Raw genomic sequence first — 20,165 nt, 5'->3', positions numbered from 1 at the left:
AGGCTCCCAGGATCTCGGAGGGTGCCTCCTGGAGAGTCAGTTCCCTGGGCCTGTCCTCCCCTTGGTGCACAGCACTCCTCCCAGTTTCTCTGTTGGCCTGTGCCTCTGTCCCCTGAACTGTGTGCCCACTGCCACTGACCACAGGTCCCTGATTGTCTTGGGGGCAAAGTGTGGCCTGGTGTTCCTGTAGATGTGGGCACCCTGCTGATTGACATGTCCTGGGGACCGAGGTCTGGGTATGCTGGATGAGTGCTCTGGTGGTGTTTCCAGATGAAGGAGGCTCTGTGGTGGTGTGTGACTGGGCTTGGGTGACTGACTGTTCAGTGGTCCCTGATGGGCCAGGTAGATCATCCAGATCCTGAAGACCAGAGTTACTGTCATCACTGTGGGCCTTTTCTGTTGGGGGACTGGATAGTGCTGGCACCTCCTCTCCGCTGACATTGGCTGGGGTACCGGTGGGGATGTAAATGATGTGTTATGGTTTATGTGTCTGACATATTGTACATCCATGGCTTCCCCTCTATGGTTGGATTTGCCCTGCCAGCTTTCACTTGTGTATGTTATTGTATGGTGAGATTGTTAGTTCTCTATGATGTGCATGCTTTAGTGATGAGTGTCCATGCAGGGCTGTGAGGGGTGTCCATGCATTGGTACAGCATGCAGGGCTTGGCATTGGGACAAGTGAGATTTGATGGTGGAGTGTGTGGGGTGTGGTGGAGTGATGGGAGTGAGGTTGAGGGTATGTGATGGCATGTGGGGGCGGGGGTGATGATAGTAGAGAGTTGTCTCACCAGAGTCCAGTCCTCCTCCGACTCCGGCCAGGCCGTCAGGATGCAGTATTGCCAAGTGTTAGACTTTTCATCCTTGGCGTGATCTCCCTTAACTTTTTGCCTCTGTTTCCCATGTTGTTGAAGTGTGCTGGACTCTGATTTTGCTGTTTTTGTTTCTCTGGGCACTTTACCACTGCTAACCAGTGCTAAAGTGCAACTAGCTCTGTAATCATGTCTCAGACCTGCCATTGCAGTGTCTGTGTGTGCAGTTTTAACTGTAAATTCGACTTGGCAAGTGTACCACTTGTCAGGCCTAAACCTTCCCTTTTCTTACATGTCAGACACCCCTAAGGTAGGCCCTAGGTAGCCCCAAGGGCAGCATGCAGTGTGTGGTTAAGGTAGGACATATAGTAATGTGTTTTATATGTCCTGACAGTGAAATGTTGCTAAATTTGTTTTTCACAGTTGCAAGGCCTGTCCCTCTCACAGGTTAATATGGGGGCTACCTTTAAATCTGATTAAAGTGTAGATTCCCTTTGGGAGCGGATGGACATGTGGAGTTTGGGGTCTCTGAGCTCACAATTTAAAAATAGATCTTTTAGTAAAGTTAATTTTAAGATTGTGTGTTTGAAAATGCCACTTTTAGAAAGTGAGCATTTTCTTGCTTACACCATTTCTGTGACTCTGCTTGTTTGTTGATTCCCTGTCTGGGTTAGTTAGGCTGGTTGCCCCTCACACTAGACAGTGACACAAAGGGAGCTGGGGTATAGTCAGCATTTCCTGATGGCCCATCTGTGCTAGGAGGGAGGGGAGGAGTAGTCACTTACACCTGAAAGGGCTGTGCCTGTCCTCACACAATGCAGTCTTCAACCGCCTGATGAGTGTCTGGGGCCTGGCCTGGGCAAGGCAGGATTTCAAATTCAAGAGAGACTTTGATTTGAAGTAGGCCTACTTCAAAGGAGAAATTGGGTATAAGAAGGGCACCAAAAACCACAGATTTTAGAACACTTCTGGAAACCAAGAGGAAACTCTGCCTGGAGGAGAGCTGAAGGGCTGAGGAAGAAGAGCTGCCCTGTCTGTTACTGTTCTTTGTGGAGCTATCCTGCAGTTGCTGCTTCTGCCAGAGTACGAAGGCAGCGACTGGACTTTGTGTGCCTTCCATCTTGTGAAGATCTCCAAGGGCTTGATTTAGAGCTTGCCTCCTGTTGTTTGAAGTCTCAGGGACAGCAAAGACTTCTATCTGCCAGCACTTTGAGTCTCTGGAGAGACTCCTGCTCTGCCCTGTGGTGCCCATCCAGTTCCTGGGACCCTGAAAGGAGAAGCTTGCAGCATAAGAGGAAAAATCCACATACAGAATGCCGTGCGGGGAAAAGATTTACGCAACTCTGATCTGTGGCTGGAAAATCAACGCGCCGCCAGCTTCCCAGCTGAAAATCGACACTCTCCTGTAATGCAATGGAATAATCGACGCATGGAGCTGGAGAAATGACACACAGCATCGCTGATGGAGGTTGGTGAGATCGCAACCTGCGCTGCGTGGCTTTCGGATCATCGTGCAGCTCGATTTCCGACGCAAACGCCGCTGGGTATGTAAAAACAACGCAAGGCCTGCCCGGACCCGAGAGTGCTGACCGGATCGACGCATCGCTCTCCTGCGGAGAGAAGAACTGACGCACCCAACGAAAGGAGAAACGACACAAGATCTCGCTCATGAGTCAAATTGACGCATATCAAGCCCTTTTTGACGCACAGTCACCCGTGGGGGGTTATTTTTTACGCACCCAAGGTGCATTTGTACAGTGTTAGTGTTAGTGTGTGTTTTAAACTACTAAACTCTTTGCTTTTTAATTGTTAACTTGAATTGTGTAGTGTGGATTTTTATAGTTTTGGTCTTGTTTTGTTTAGATAAATATTTCCTATTTTTCTAAACCTGTGTCGTGTCATTTTGTAGTGTTTTCATTAAGTTACTGTGAGCGTTGGTACAAATACTTTATACCTAGCACTCTGAAGTTAAGCCTACTGCTGGTGCCAAGCTACCAAGGGGGTAAGCAGGGGTTAGCTGAGGGTGATTATCTTTTACCCTGACTAGAGTGAGGGTCCTCGCTTGGACAGAGGGTAACGTGACTTCCAACCAAAGACCCCAGTTCTAACACCAAGATGTGTTCCTCCGATGCTGTGAGTTGTGGGGGAGGAGGGTGGGTCCACCGCCAGTACTGTGGACAGCGAGCTGGTGTCTTGCTGCTTTGGAACGTACCTTCCCGCGTAGGTTGACCCACCTCTTTCTGATGTCATCCCTAGTTCTAGGGTCCTGTCCCACAGCGTTGACCCTGTTCACGATTCTCCGCCAAAGTTCCATCTTCCTGGCTATTTATATCTGCTGCACCTGTGCTCCAAATAGCTCCTTGCTCTACCCTGACAATTTCCTCCACCATGACCCTTAGCTCCTCCTCTGTGAAACAGGGGTGTCTTTGTGATGCCATGGGTGTTATGTGAGGTGTGTTAATGAGGGTATGTTGGGTAATGTGTTGGGGTGTGTGATATGGAGTGCGTGAGTGGTGTTTAGGTGTGAGTAGTGTGTGGCTCTAGTTGTGTCAGGGGTCTTGGTGTCTGTCTGGTGGCAATGCTTTGTAGTTGTAAAGGGTTGTGGGTAATGTGGGTGCGTGTTTTATAGTGGTGTGGGTGTGGTGTGTGTATGAGTGTCAGTTGTGTGTTGTTTGATTTGTTCAATGTGGTGTTGTTTTGTCTGGGGGTGTCCATTGTGAGCGCGGCGGAATGTACCGCCAATGGTTTACCGCTGCCTAATGTCCGCCATGGTGATTCGTGGGTCATATTGTGATGGGTGTTGTTCTGTTGGCGTAACGGTGTGGGTTTTGGGACTGCTAGTTTATCACTGACCTTTGGACTGGCGGATTTGTGTCTGTGGCTGTATTCTGTCGGATTGGTGTGTGTGTCACAATATGGTGAACGGAGATCCACCGACGTTAAGTTGTCGGCCGTTAGTGTGGCGGTAAGTGGGATTATTTCCACCAGCCACCTGCCAGGGAAAGGCTGGTGGAAGGAGTGCTCCGGGGGCCCCTGGAGGCCCCTGCACTGCACATGCACTTGGCATGGGCAATGCAGGGGCCCACGTGCAGTGCCCCATTGGGCAGGTCACTGCCCAATTTACGGGCACTGATCTGCGCAACGGGTGCTGCTGCACCTGCCACACACCAACATTGGCGGCAGCTCCATTTGGAGCCGCTGTCAATGTTACAGCCCTTTTCCCGCTGGGCCGGCGGGCGGAAACAATGTTTCTGCCCGCCAGCCCAGCGAGTAAAACGTTATATGGCCAGCGGGGGTAGTCACCCTGGCGGTCTTCTATTGACCGCCAGCGTGGATCTCTGCGGTCAAAACTCATAATGAGGGACTCAGTCTCTTATCTTTCTTGTTTCCTCCATTCTTTTTCCTTCCTTCTGTATTTTTCTAATTTCTTTTCTCTCATTCTTTTCATTCTTTTCCCTCAGAGTATTTAACTTCCACAAGCACTCTTCATTCATTAACATGAGTTTTCTTTTTACCTCATAAAAATATCCACAGGCAGGCAGCAGAGATAAGATCACTTGTAGTGTGCTAGAAAGCCTTGAAGCCTGGATGTACCGGCTGCAAATGGAAACAACATTAACAAGCATTGCTAAAGCTAAAAGGTCTCGCCTATGCAAGAGCCATTGACCTCATCAAAGATTTAGCCATGTTGTACACCAGCATGGCTGCTGTTCAAAATGGGTAAAAGCTTGTAGGGCAAAGGAGAGTGACCTGGAATGGAGTAGAGTGGAGTGTTGTGGAGTGGAATGGAGTGGTGTAGAGTGGTGTACAGTAGAGTTGAGTGGCATGGAGTGGGGTGGAATAGTGTAGAGCAGTGGTTCCCAACCTGTGGTCCGGGGACACCTGGGGCTCCACAAATCCTCCTCATGGGAGTCTGCGACTTGTCAGAAAATTGAATAATATCAACAGATTAGGTCCCTAGCTTTTAGTAATGACTCAGTGGGGGGTCCCCGGATTCCAATAATGATTCAGTGGGAGTCCTCAGGTTCCAGTAATAATGAAATGTGGGTCCACAGAAGTCAAAAAGTTGGGAACCACTGGTGTAGAGTGTTGTGCAAATGTTGTGGAGGAAGTAGAGTGTTGTAAAGTGGAAGGGCATAGAGTGGAGCAGAGTGGAGTGATGTAAAGTTGAGTAGAGTGTCAGAGTGGAGTAGAGTGTTGTAGAGTGGAGTAGAACAGAGTGGAGTGGCATAGAAGGTGTTGGGTAGAGTGGAGTAGATAGTCGTGGAGTGGATTGGTTTAGAGTGGAGTAGTATGGGAGAGCAGAATGGCATAGATTGGAGAAGAGTGTTGTAGAGTTGAGTGGCGTAGAGTGGATTGCAATAGAGTGGAGTGGCATAGAGTGCAGTAGTGGAGTAGAGTGGAGTAGTGTATCATAAAATAGAACGGAGTAAAGTAGCATGGAGTGGCATAGAGAGAGTTGCAGAGAGTGTTGTGGAGTTGAGTAATGTAGAGTGGCATAGAGTGGAGTAGAATGCTGTTGAGCAGAGCAGCATAGAGTGGAGTAGAGTGCCAGACTGGAGTAGAGTTTAATGAAGTAGAGTGTCATAGAGTGGAGTATCATAAAGTGTAATGTTATTGTAGTGTGCTAGCATACTGATATTACGGACAACACATCTTCAATTGAAATTACCATTACATTTGCACAGACATACAGTTTTACTGATAACAGTATACAGTGCACAAACAATAATGTGTGGAAATGTCATCACCTAATTTTTTGCTTTGTTTTGATCGTATTAAAATACTTATGTTCTCCACACTGCAGAACTACAAAAAATGGGCTTCATTTGTGCTTTTCTCATTCTGATATATTCTGAAATATCTGCACAGTTCATTTACAGACATTTAAATGTTATTGTGTGTTAGAAAACAAATATCACTGTAGAGCCTTCCTCAAGCACAATCCCAGTAATGAGCATGATTGTCACATAAACCATCCCACTTTGAAGTCAGAGAAAGAAAAGTTCACACCAACCTTCTTTGGAAGGCAGAGCCTCGCATTTGACCTCTGTCTTTGAATACACAGCAAATGTGACAAGATACGGACAACATTCGAAGGCCCTTTTACCGAAATCCAGTACTGGTGGAAGAATACAGTAAACAGGTTTGGGGCAAAGGAAGGGACGATCTGAAACTGGACAGCCTAAAACAAATAGCGCCAGCAAATATAAACCAACCAAATGCGAGTTACAAACCACAAAGCTAAAGGTAAGTAAGGAGCGGAATGCATTCCCAGGGAAACTTTTAGAATGTCCCCAAGATATTGTTGGCAAAATAGAGAGCTGTACTGTCTGCTAGCCTTCCACCTAAAAAGTAACTTTCGATTTTAGTGGTGTGTCCTGGGGAGTACACTGAATTTTTTTTCTTGACTTGACACATCAGGAAATCCCTTTGTAAAGAGGGGATTGACTGGAAGTTACTGCTAGTTAATCTGTTACCACCAGTCACTAGCCATGGCAGTTATCTCAGATCATACTTTTGCTTTCACGAAACTTTGCTGCTGAATTTCTTTGACTTTTGGGAAAGAAAGTGGTAGTTAAAGATAGCTTCCTTTCCTGTTGGACAGTATTTACTATTGAGTGGAAGAGGTGTGTCTGCCATATTGTGAACCCGAATAAACTTGACCTGAACATCTGCTGGGTACTTCGCAATATTATTGAGCTTCTCACTAAGGATTCTATAGTTAAATACCACATTGAATAGAAATAGAATGACAGCCATGTTTCTTCTGACTAGGTGCCTTTAACCGAATATTCCTGTTTTCTGCTGTCGGAATTTGATTACCTGAGGCTATCTAATACTTATTTTAAGTTCATTCACCATAGAAGAGACACCAGTTTTCTTCAAGTTATTTCCTGCTTGTGATAACTGCATTATTTTACAGATATGCTAGCTGTTCCTACAGAGACCAACAGAGTGATGTATGCAGACCCACGGGGTCTCTTCTTCTGTTTACCTGACTCCGCTCCCACGTGGTGTAAATATCAATAGGCTACATCCAGCATTGGTATTTGCAACATAGGGGATTAGGGACCCACATTTCGACACACTGAACAAATGTCACAAAAGAATATTTACAGAAGGTCCAGTTTCTAGAATCAAGCTATGGACTTTAGGGGAATGAAACAAATAATGGAAATGTTTTGAGACTTCGCTCTTTTAATGAGAGCAGAGTCATTCCAATATGTGCATGACAAAGAGACCACAAACTCCAGTGAGGCACTCCCATCTCTGGGGTGATTCATAAACAAGGGTAATGGGGCAAACTGGTCCTTAGGGCTACCTAAAGTAAACCTTTCCTGATAAAGTTTTTGTGCCTTTAATGCTGTGGTATCACTGTGGTGGGACTAGTTGTTCTAGGGCCAGTGTTTAAGATGCTTGGACATTATGCGGAGGAGTTACGAGAAAGTGACACATCAGTCCTGATGCACCACTTTTCTGCGTCTCCCTTAACCACCCCGTAACGACACCATGTTTGTGCCATATTTACAATACAGCGCAGCATGGCAGTCATTACCACAACAGCGTCAAAATTTGTGATGCTGTTGTGGTACGATGCTGCACTAGCATCGCAAATTTTTACGCTAGTGCAGCAAAGCTCAGGGACGCCCATAGATTATTATGGGTGTGTCACTTTATCACCTGCCCTGAGCAGGCAGTAAAAATGATGGAAAAATAGTGGAGTGAAATCTTGTAAATTTCACTGCGCCATTTTTTCAGGCCTCCCTGCGTGGGAATGCCACTCTTGCATACATTATGCCTGACGCAGACATAATATGGCGCAAGGGGTTACAAAGAGGCACCACTTTGTAAATATGCCTCAGGGGAATGGCCACCTTAATGCTGCCTTAGCGTCAGAAATATTACGCTAAATTGGTGTTAAGGCAGCGCTAGATGCTAGTAAATATGCCCCTATATGGGCTTATCTCATCCATATTATAGAGACTAGCTCAGGGTATGTTCAATGATCAGAAGTAATTCTCACTACTTAAAAGGTTGGAGTCCCCCTATAGGCTGAAATCCGCTACAATTAAATTATATTCCCCCTTGTTCTAGTTTATAGAGTTTGCTGTGTTCACTTACTACATTTGGACCTTGACTTCCAAGCTGGAAAAAAAATCATAATTCTTTTTATTTGAATAATTAAATGTGTCACACGCTGATTTCCGCCTAAATTCACAACCAGACTGGAGGGCATGTGGAGTGCACGGTCGACAAGTCTGAGTGCACAGTAAGAATGGTATCCAGCAGTTGGCCCTGCCCTTGATATTGTAACCAAACTGGCCAGATTACAAGAATCTGAATATAACCAATGCATAAAAGCGAGACATAATCAGTACTTGGCAAAACACGCCGAAAGCAAGTCCCTATTTAATCCAGGGAAGATCAGTTTCTTCAGAAATGCTATGCATAGGTAGTGAGAAAGAAATAGATAGATAGATAGATAGATAGATAGATAGATAGATAGATAGATAGATAGATAGATAGATAGATAGATAGATAGATAGATAGATAGATAGATAGATAGATAGACAGATAGATCGATCGATCTGCGGAGTTCTCGGAAGGCCTCGCTCTTCAAGGTCTAATTAACGAGTATGGATCCTCCTCTGAGGAACCTGCTCCCTGCAAACAGCCTGCAATATGAGCAGCATAAACAGAATGTGTCCCGAGGGCACTGTGGTGAACTGCTACCAAGTGGCAACGGGGGATATTTCAATAGGTCGTTGTATTTGAAAGGCCTTGGAGCTGGAACCGTGCCAGTAGCATGGCAGTGTATTGATTCCCCTGTGGGCAGTCGACTCTGCCCAGGCATGCTTCAGGCTGGCAAATATGTATCTCCTGTGTAATTGCCTATTAGATGCTGGAGACCTAGCCTGATGGCGCGACAAAGCTCGCTGGCCTGGGTAGTGCGAGCAAGAGCCTCCTTCGACACGTTTGTTGTTCAAAAAGAGGGTCAGTGCTAGAGGACTGTTTTTCATTGATCCCCTGAATTCAGAGAGGCGCTGGGTCCTTTTCTGGCCAAGGCTTGTGCAGCATGGGGCTCTTCCCAACACAACCTTCTACTTTCGAACGAGGACCCTATGGACAGCATCTCCTATGTGAAAGAGGAGCAACTATGGGACTCCACAGGTGCCTGCACTGTTCAGAGGCCTACACAGGTAAGAATACCATCATAAATGTCAGTTTACGAATCCCACAGCAGAACCTGTTTTTATCTTTACTATATATTACACAACCTGACAATAAGGGTTTTGTTAAAGCGGTATTAGAACACTACTGAAGCCAATAGACATCCCGGAGGTGGTGGGCAGCAACAGATCTAGGGACAGACCAACAGGAAGTGGCACTGCTTGTCCAATGAAGTCCTGGAGATCACCCTAGGGTGCTTTCTGGCTTGTCGATTGACCCATAGAGAAATCACAAGACTGTTTGACAGGCTAATGTCTGAAATATCTGGGAGGGTTGAGGTAGTTCATACAAGTTACAAGGAACTGATCCCCCTCGTTCCATGGAAAAGATAAGGTGCTTAAAGGGACACCACAGCAGCTTCTGGCTGTACCATGGAGTGCCCTCTAACTCACCCTTCCAAAGTCAAGCCACTCCTTGGACCCATTAAGATGAATGAAGGGCACATAACGTGCTCCTTCACCACCCACACACCCTCAGAAAATCTGTGCTGACTCTGAAGGGAGACTGGGAAGTTGGTCGTACATCTGCGTCAGTTATGGAGGAAGGACTAGTCTGTGCTGCCATGCAGTTCAGAACGTAGACACCGCCCAGCCTCTGTATCACCTACTATGAGTTACAGGGCTGGACTGGGAACCCAAAGCAGCCTGGCAAATTTTGTCAAACCAGCACCCATATGGTGTATAGCGAGCGATCGTGACCACTACAGGAGAGCTTGGAGGGGGTTCTACCTCCAAATACATTTGGGAAAAAATTGCAAAAATGGTGCATTCTACAACACATTTTAGATTATATATTTAAAGGTATTTCTTTTTTTAAAGCGTTGTAAATTATGACATTACAGAGTACCAGGGTACTACAATATTTATTGAGACTCTTCAATGATTCCATCACTATTACTCTGCAACAGAGCCTCTCATCCCTCCATAGCCCCTCTTTCATATGTATTTAATTTGCTTTATAGAACCTCTCTTACCAGTGCAGGGTGTCGGATCACTTTACATCGCCCACACATACAAAGACAATAAACCATACATGTGTAAATCAGTGTATTTAAAATGCTACATAAGACAAAGGGGACTACAAAATGTAGGATTCACATCATTCATACTGATAGGCATTTTTTAATAGTGCTCTTTGCTGTCAGTTCATAGCTCACTGTGCTAGATTATGACTGTAATTTATGAACTGCACAGTAACAAATGACCTCTGTGACAAAAGCAGTTACCCACTGAGCTATGCTCATAAAATACTGTTCTGTTATCTGCATAGTACACATTCTTTGCAGCAGGCATATTGACCCCCTGCGCTACCTTAGATTAGTCAAAACTGCAACTACACAAAACTATCTCTCTCCAGCAGGTATGTTAATCACCAGAATTACCTCTGCACGTTTGTTTTAGCCTGAAAGCAGTTGGATATACAAGGAACTCTGCAGTGCTTTTAAAACTGCTGTCCTGCTACAGAACCGGCCCACCAGTAACAAAAGCGACCCCTTACCCTTCTGCGAAACGCCTGGTTCCCGGTACGACCAGTCCAGCCTGCCGATGCATCTAAACACTTTGACCCAAAATTTTAAAAAATATATATTTTTTTTAATTGAATTTTGCAAACGCAGAATTATGCCCTCCTAACGTATACGCTTAAGTTATTTCAAGTATTTTCAGAAGTAGTCCTGGAAATATTTTCGGGAAATCCAAGCAAACGCACAGGAAGGTAGTTCTGAATGTACAATTAAACATAATGAGCAATGTTGCATGCTAAAATGCCATTTAATTGCTGCAATTGCACTTGTGTGTTTTAAATTCCCACATGGAAGCTCTTCCCCTATGCGCGGCCAATTCTGGATCTGTTCCCTGCCAAACCTGTCCATTCCTATTCAGGAAACAGATTTACTCCAGCCTATGATGGAACTAAATCACAGGGTGTCTGTAGAGTGACAATGGGTTGTAAAGACGTTTGTGAATACTCACATATTTGTTTTCCTAATTTTTCAAGCCTCTCATCCATGGGAGGGAATTGTCTCCTGCATAATATTGTATGAGGTAATATAATGTATGAGTATAATGTATGAGTAAATTCCTTGACGAGCGAAAAGTCACATTTTGGGAACTTTAAAAGCTAATGTATTTACGCAAAAAATACATTTGTCAACAGGGCTCATCGTGCCCAGGAACACGCTCAAGTCTAGTAACAAAACAGGAACACAGTACCAATAACACAGTGAAATCTCTCGCAGTTTCATGACAGTACTATGAAAAGTTGTGTCTTACAGGATTCTGTTCCTCCTTTTCTTCACTGATAACGTGGCGTGAGTGCATTATTATGTAATATTATGCATGCGCTATATTCTAATAGCTATATGATTTTGAAATCATTGGAAAGTCACCATTCACAACATACTCCAAATTTGGCAAATAGAGGACAAGGTAGGCATGAGCGCAGGATTTAGATGTGAATGGTGTCACCTTGGGTGGGCCTGCTGAGATACCCTTAGGATCCAAGTTAGAACAATTCCACCAGCTGCTCGATGATCATGTCTACAGCACACATGTAATTAAATTCTAATTAGGGAATGTACCTAAGAGAAATGTCATATGAGTGCGCTCACAGCAAAGGTATATCAAGTCCATGCGCATGGCCATTGCGAAGTATATGGCTGGGTCACTGTGGGCGGAAAGGCTGGCCATGCAGTTTGAGAGAACACTGCTTCCAGGGATGATGCAGCCATAGCAGTAAACAGGCCAGTGCTCTGTTTCTTAGAACAGATGAATTTGTGTTTTTTGGAATAATGGCAATTCTCAGTCTTTCAGTTTTATGGGTCGGGAGCTTTTTGTTTGTTATGAACAATCTCCTTTCCCTCCCCAGAGTGCCTATCCAATTTATGGAGGATGGCTTTCCATATTTATTTTACATCACAGCTGGTCAAAGTCAGAGATTCAATGTATGCTTGAAGCATCTCTCCATACACTGAATGATACGATGCTGAGGTGGCTTCTTGGTGCAATGCATCTGCCACGAAAATGTGTGAGCAATCTATAGGAAACAGCCTGCTAGGCTTTTCATTGCAATGACTATTGAATTCCCCCAGAATGACTTACATGCCAGAGTTCCAAATTACACTATTATTATTCTCTGCAGGTTCAGTGCTGTCCTGGTGGCTGCTGACAGTCTTCATCCTCCTGCTCTTCACCTGGGCCTGTAATGGGGTGGAAAGCTCCACCATCCGAATGGCTACACAGTTTACCTTGCCAGGGGACTTTGTGATTGGTGGATTGTTCTCTGTCCACTCCAAAGTCTTTGACCTACAGGACGAGACGTTGCAGGGACCTCCCTCCTGCACCAGGTAAGAGCTAATTTCCTGAAACAAATCAGACCTAGATGCTGGCAGTGACTAAGGTTATGTTAAGAGGCCATTCAGGGTCACAAACCCTTTAACTGATTCAGAATTTCCCAGAGAAGGTACTTCATTGCAACATCGATGGAGTATCCTCTCCACCAAACTGAAGGTCCACCCACCTGATTTATAGATGGGTAGACCTTAAGTATGGCAACAACAGGGACTATTCTGCCTCAGTTGCTGATTTACTCCTCTGACAGCCCAAAGGAGTAATGGCTGATGGATGATTGGCAATTCAACTGCCTGCTTTTAGTCAATCACCTAAATGAAGTAAATCACATACTTTCAACTCAAAATCAGGTCTTAAGTCCCTGGTTCGTGTTTTGATAATAATTAATAGACTTGATCATGTAATGTTTGTCCAGAGACCAGAATGAAAGAAAGTGAACTAGGGGCTCATTTTTGGTTTTGTAGAATGAAGGAGGGGCTACAAATCAGTGGGGATCATACTCCACAAAGTGTTGGATATCCTGTCTCATTTAGATGTGTGGAACAGGTTCCAATGGTAAAGTCTTAGCTGGCTTCACTATAGGAAATCCATGAGCTTGTGCCACAGGGATGATGGACAATGCACTGGACGACTCACCCTATTTAGAACTGTACAAAGACATGTATTAAAACAAAGATCAAAAGTGTGCCTGTGCAAAGATTAAGGATTCACCATTCGCAAATGACATAGATTTGAAATTAGTGAAGGGGTTGTCCTGCAACCATGTTCCAGTGACGATGTCAAAGTAGACTCCATAAATCTCGTCCAGATATTGCACCACTCTTGTGTTTGATGGTCCTTATCTTCCATTAATGTCTATTGATATACACATTTTTGTGAGCTTGTACCAAAAAATGTGGCATTAGCAAGATTACGAGCTGTTGCTCTATAACTATTGTACTGATGTCAGCTTCAGAATTTATCAAGTAATCTGTTTACTGATGTCATCCTTTCTGTATATAGCTTCAATGCTGCCGGTTACCGCCTACTCCTAGCTATGCGATTCGCTATTGAGCAAATCAACAACTCCAGCCACCTCCTGCCAAACATCACCTTGGGCTATGACATCCATGACACCTGCTCAGACAATCTGGTGGCCATGCGTTCTGCCTTGCTCTTTGCAACTACCCATCCAATCGGTGGACTTGGTGTGGAAATACGGTGCAATTACACAGAATACATGCCACGTGTACTGGCAGTCATTGGGCCCGGGAGCTCAGAGATCTGTATTGTCCTCGCTCGAATCTTTAGTTTCTTCGGCATTCCCCAGGTGAGCATGTGCCAGTCAAGCATAGATGCTGTCTTTGATCTGGATACATCAACCTCTTACTGATCATGTGCTTAGTTATGCACTCAATACAAGGTTCTCTGTATGAGTAATTTTTTAGGTGCCTGTTGACAAAGGCAAATTTACACAAGTACATTTACATGTGTTAATGTAGTCTTGCGTTTTACAGTAAATGTACTACTTTTGCTGTTCACCAATTCGATTGGACAGTTTACTCCAAGGTGTAGACGCATATGTCACCACCTGCTGAAACCAGGGTTAGAACCAGATATACGAGTGTAAATTTACTACTTGTAAATTTTCACATGTGGTTGGAGATCTCTGTTACCTCACTGAAATCTCCGACACTGCTGTGGAGATCTCTGCCACCACAGTGTAGAGTTCCATCAACATGGTGGAGATCTCCCTAAGAGGAAGAATATGGAATATGAATAAAGTTTATTCGTTCTTTAAAATATTACTTTTCATTGTAAAATATGACTATAAAATATAATGAAATATTTATTTATCCTATAACTTTTACATAAAATAAAATGTTAGCACACATTACCTCTTCCAAATAAATGTTTACTACATCATTAACTAATTTAAATGTATTCATTAACGTAAATTACAATTTAATTTTTAGTAGAAATTTAAAAAAGTTTAAAAAAAGTTTCCAAAATAGTTTTGATGAATCTTACACATAAACCAGAGGAGCTGATTGAGAGTTTGCTGACGGAAACACCCGCCCGCCAGACTCCCCGACGGGGAGGTCGCCACCATGGGGTTGACCTCCCCGCCGGCCCTATTATGACTTTCCCACTGGGCTGACCGGGTCAGCCTAGTGGAAAAGGGGTGTCTATTAATAGCCGGCAGCAATGCTTCCGCACGCAGGGGGCACCAACACCCTCGAAATGCGCTCTGTCTGCACAGCAGACAGTGTGCATTTCGATGGTACTGGGCAGTGAGACACCTGCTCTGCCCATGCCACAGGCGTGGCCCCCTGCACTTGTTCTCCACCAGCCTTTTCATGGCCGTTGAACCGCCATGAAAAGGCTGGCGGAGAAAAAGGTTGAGTTCAGCGCCACCCTGGCTGATTGCAACCTGCACCTCTGTCAGCCTGTTGGGATCAGAGATCCTGGCGGGGACGGCAGAAGGTTGGCGTGTCTGCTTGCTAACCTCGTAATGTGGTGGTCAGACCGCCACAGTCGCGTTGATCCGACAGCCACCGCAAGGCTGGCAACTTTGGACCGCCAGCATCGTAATCTGGCCCAGGAATGCTGTGCACTCATGAGGTCCAGGGAAGCCGATAGTGTTTATGCAAACAAATGGATCACAATGCATTTCGGCCGTGGGTATTGGTCTTACTCACATGCTTAGAGTGGTTTAGGAAGTCCAAACGTGTAGAAAATAGAAAAAGCAGAAACTAAGTAAAAGGAGTAACTCCCTTTTGCTCACAGGCTTACAACTGAAGAAAGTATCAATAGCAAAATTCAAAATGTAATGCATCTTCGTCATAATGTGTTGGCATAGTGCCCAAGTGGGCTTGCAAAGTACACACAAATCATGTTAAAAGCCCAAGTCCACTGGCCAGACTAGTTCATCATCATCGGTTGTCAAAATATTGACTTGCCACAATGTATATCACATATTGTGTATAAGTCCCAACCCAAGTGTGCCAAATTTCATTTTACCATATAATGAGTCTCTTGAATCAAAATATTCTCATAATGAGTATTTGTTCAATCATAGAGACACCAAACAGAACAACTTTTGAAAAAAAACAAAATGAAGGTTATGATATGATGTGTGTGGCCCTAAAGGATCCCACTTTACATTTCAGTCACTTCAACACAATGAAATCAACAAGGTCTTATCTTTAATGAAGAGTGGATCATTCCAATGCAGATCATAAAGAAAAGGGTAGGGAGTGTGACTGGTAGGCTAAACCAGCTCTCGCTTTAGTGAACAATAATCCCTTCTTCTTCTTCTTCTTGTGTGCCAGAGACTATCTTAACTGACCTGGCAATAAACGACAAACAGTTTAATCCCATAAATGTGTTATGAGCTCCTCTTCAATATTCAACCTGAGCGTAATTTTGTCTCATTTTATTATTGATACCTGCTTCAGTTATGAGCTTCTAGGCAAAAAGAGTTGCTATAACTATTTAATTTGCTTATGTTCCAATGGTTGATATTGTAAAAATAATTTACAAGATGACACCCATGCAGAAATTTAGGTTTTTGTCCATCCCTTATTTCCATTATCTATATGTTTGCACTTCCTGAATCATGCCATGTACTTGAGCAAGGCTAAAACACATTGCAAGCCAATTGTTTGAGGTAACTCTAACTATGACCGGCAATTTTCTATGGTTTAGTACATTTAAAATCTGAGCCTAACTATATCGTCCCTGTAACCTTTGTTCTTTTAAGTGAATTTCCATGTTTTTAAAAATTCTATTTCCTATTTATAACGTCCCTGTAACCTCTGTTTTTTCAGTGAATTTCTGTGTTTTTTTAATGTATTGTAATTTTCATTACAATACGTTAAGCCAACCACCGCCACACACAGTGGCGGTTGGCCACTGGGCCTGGGCTGTGGCCAAGCTCTGAGACCAACCCCCTATAAGCACCCAACCATGCACGGCCTTCAACCATGCACAGCAGAGGTTGCCCGCAAGACCTGGCCTGCAGCCAGACTCTGCTGCCTAACCCCCTAGCCACCAACTCTCACGCTGTGCACGGTCCTGTGTGCCTCAAGGCCTCCCCTGCAGTCCCATTATTCCAGCAAGCAGACAGATGCTTTTAACAGCAGCATTGGTCTTTGTCCTCCTCTTGGGCTTACCCCTTTCCAACCCAGTCTTAGGGGCATATTTATACTCTGTTTGCACCGCATTTGCCCCTTTTTTTTACGCAAATCCTGCACAAACTTAACTTCATATTTATATTTTGGTTCTAGACATGTCGAGCACCAAAATATTGGAGTTAACATCATTTTTTGCCTGCAGAAAGCTACCTTGCATCAATGAGATGCAAGGTAGGCGTTCCCGGGCAAAAAAAACACGAAGGCCCTAGCACCTTATTTATCCTCCCGTGCAAAAATCACGCATGGGAGGAGGAGGGCCTTAAATAATTAACGCCTGGGTATGGGCAGGCATTAGGGGACCTGTGGGCCTTTGCCAATGGCCAGAGACCATGGAAACAGCCCACAGGTGCCCTTCCCTGCCCCCAGGGACACCCCACCCACCCGCACCCACACCTGGAGGACCCAGCCCAGGTAAGTCCAGGTAAGTTTTTTATTTATTTTTTCAAAGTGCCATGGGGGGGGGCTAATGTGGGCCCCCCTACATGGCACAGTACCCAATGTCCATGCCCAGGGGACATAAGTCGCCTGGGCAATGCCATTTGGCTTGGGAGCATGACTCCTGTCTTTACTAAGACAAGAGTTATGTCCATGGGGGTTGTGCGTCAAAAACATGATGCTAATCAGGTTATAGATATTTTTTTTTACTCTAACCTGACTAGCGTCATTCTTTCCTGCACAACCTCCAGTTTTCCCTACACCTTCCCTACCAGGTTAGCGTCATGTATTTTGACGCCAACCAGGCATTAGCGCCGGCATGCGCCATTCCTTAAATATGGCACCCGGCTGGTATCCTGAAATGGCCCTAGCCGGCGCTATACTTTTTGACGCAAACCTGCACTAATGCAGGTTTGCGTCAAAAAGTATAAATATGGGCCTCAGTAACTTAGGTATTGGTGATTTATACCACTAAACTGATGAAAATAGCGTTGTAGAAGGCACCATACCTTTATGTGTTTTGGGTCTTTACTTTGGGAGGATGTTTGGTGGCGAACACTTCCCCTCTCTTTTTGTGTCTGAGGCTTATGTGTGTGTGTGTATATATATATATATATATATATATATATATATTACAAACAAAAAATAACGCTGCACTCCCGGAAACTTCAAATTCACAGATTTTTTATGTCTTCTGGCATCAACATCACAAGAAACACAGACGCATTTCGACATGAAGTGTTAGGGCCTAATTACGAGTATGGCAGTCACCAAACCGCCAGACTCACAGTGGTGGTCTGGACCGCCGCGGCTGTGGCGGTTCGATAACCACATTACGACCCTGGCGGTCCCACAACCAGGGAACCACCTTCTCGACCGGGATTGGTGATCCTGAAGGGCTGACTGTGGGTGCATGTTGCAATCAGCCAGGATGGCGCTGCACGCAGCCCTGCCCTGCTGATTACAACCTGGTTCCCTGCCAGACTTTTCATGGTGGTTCACCGCTTTGAAAAGGCTGGCAGAGCACGGGTGCAGGGGTCCCCCTCCTGAGCACCTTCGTAATGCGCACAATCTGCTGTGCACTTTCAAGGGTGCTGATGCCGCCTGTGAGCGGCAGCCTTCCCGCTGGCTTGATTACGAGCCAGTGACAATGCTGCCGCCACTGGGCTGACGGGCGTAAACCGTGGTTTCGGCCCATTCAGCTCAGTGGGAAAGCCATAATGTGTCTGACGGGAAGGTCGTCCCTACAGTGGCGCCCATCCTGTCGGGAGATTTGCTGACAGGTGTTCCCATTCACCAAACAGGTAATCAGGGCCTCAATCATGGTGCATAGTAAATGAGCCCTTTCTTCATTTCCTAATTTGTATGTTTGACCCGTTCATCATTACAAGGCATTCTGGAAATTGCGGTTTACACGGGCCTTGATTTTTTTATGATAAAGTTCAGAGGGAAATGCAATAATATTCTTCGTGCTTCACATTCACGGTAAACCAGTTCTAGCTCAGTGCCATTATTTTGGAAAGTTCATACCATGCAGGCATTGCAAGCAATTACCACCTTTCTCCTTTAACCATCTGAACATGTAGTCTAAATTCTACATTCAACCTCATTTAAGTTGCATAGGAAGATCAAGCAGGTGATTATCCGGGTCGATGAAAATGATCAGTTAAAAGGGGCGCAGCAGCTTTGTTTGCTGATAATTGATGGAAGGTGCTATCCATGCAAGAGAGTGTAACAACTTAATGTCCCGAAATGGGAGTATGCTTGAAAATAGTAGACTGGATGATAGAAACACATCAGGAAGTGGTGGTTTGCAGCCTAGCATGCGCCATGTTTAAGACTTGATGTCTTTCTTGTGGTGTCGATGACAGAAGCCATTAAAACCTGTGAATTTGAAGCTTCCAGGAGTGCAGCATAAATTTGTACAATTATTCTGAGGAGTGGTCAATCTCCTACAGGTGCATCGACAGCAAGAGCACGCTGCAATTGTTGACCAATTGAGTGAACAATATATATATATATATATATGTGTATATATATAAATATATATATATATACAGATATATATATCTATATATTTATTACCTAATGTCGGTCGCCTCTAGATTGTTGTAGTTAGTACTGAGATTCTATAGAAAAAGCTGTTTTTACTGGCCTATATCTTTGGCACCTCTTGACAAATCTTCATAAAATGAAAAAAAGAATTCAACAGTCACTTGAGCTGCTGTCTGCAAAGTTTCGGCGTGATCTGTCAAGCAGGGGCCGAGATAAAGAGGGGTGAAATTTAGAGCGTTTTCAATGCTAATTCCCATAGGAAAAATTGAACGCCAACAGCGTAAAAATCACTGGATGGAATTACACCAAAGTTGGCAGAGAAGCTCTTGGTAACAAAAGAGCTCTTTCTGTTTTTTGGGGTAAATCCATTCAGTAGTTTTTGAGAAACTTAAGGAAATCTAGGGACGTGAAGGATTCGTGACCCCTCCCGATCTCGGTACTGAGATCTGATTGTCTGCCAACACTTCAATGAGGAAGTGTTGACAGCCATATTGGAACTTGGCTGAAGCTGAGTTCCAGAAAAAAAGACTGAAAAATCAAAAGGGGCAAGAGCATTTAAAAAAATTTTTTACGGCAATTCGTGACTGGGTGGTGGGCTCCCACGCTTGTTTTTAAATAAACCCCTGGGTGGGTTAGGTCACAAGGCACTCTTTCCTTTTTATTAGGGGGGCCTCCTGGCCGACCCCCAGCACTGAGGACCACCACTTCCCCGGGGCAAATAATGAAATATGAATGGGGGCTGCACACCCCTGCACCCCGGGACCACCACTCCCCAAAGCAAAAATGCTTTCATAACGAGGGGGATGTCCAATGGTCTCCCCCACAGCCTGGGAGACCACCACCTCCCGGAGCTATAATGAAATATGAGTGGGGTTGGCCACACCCCCCCACACCCTGGGGACCATCACCCCTGAGGCATTTAAAAAATAGGGTGTGGGGGAGCTCAGCCCCCCCAGGATCCCCACCCCCAGGACATTTAAGAAATTGGGTGTGGGTGGAACATTCTGGCCCCCCTGCAGCCCTGGGGATCACCACCTCCCCGAGGCTAATACTAAATAATGTAAAGGGTGTCCATTTTGGACCCCCAAGGCCTGGGGACTACC

At 44.9% G+C, this 20,165-nt stretch overlaps 1 protein-coding gene across 1 annotated transcript in view; it reads left to right on the top strand.

Moving 5' to 3' along the window:
* The first annotated feature begins 8,734 nt into the window (after window positions 1–8,734).
* LOC138301784 (taste receptor type 1 member 3-like) overlaps window positions 8,735–20,165 on the top strand; it is a 49,358-nt gene continuing 37,927 nt past the window's right edge. The window contains exons 1-3 of the mRNA XM_069242286.1: window positions 8,735–8,810; window positions 12,186–12,390; window positions 13,397–13,703. Of these exons, the coding sequence (XP_069098387.1) occupies window positions 8,735–8,810; window positions 12,186–12,390; window positions 13,397–13,703 (588 nt within the window). The remainder of the gene's footprint in view (window positions 8,811–12,185; window positions 12,391–13,396; window positions 13,704–20,165) is intronic.

This window comes from Pleurodeles waltl, chromosome 6 (genome assembly GCF_031143425.1).
Source record: "Pleurodeles waltl isolate 20211129_DDA chromosome 6, aPleWal1.hap1.20221129, whole genome shotgun sequence".
Lineage (NCBI taxonomy): Eukaryota > Metazoa > Chordata > Amphibia > Caudata > Salamandridae > Pleurodeles > Pleurodeles waltl.
The sequence above is the reverse complement of the archived record's forward strand: the minus strand, read 5'-3'. Positions and strand labels throughout refer to the sequence as shown.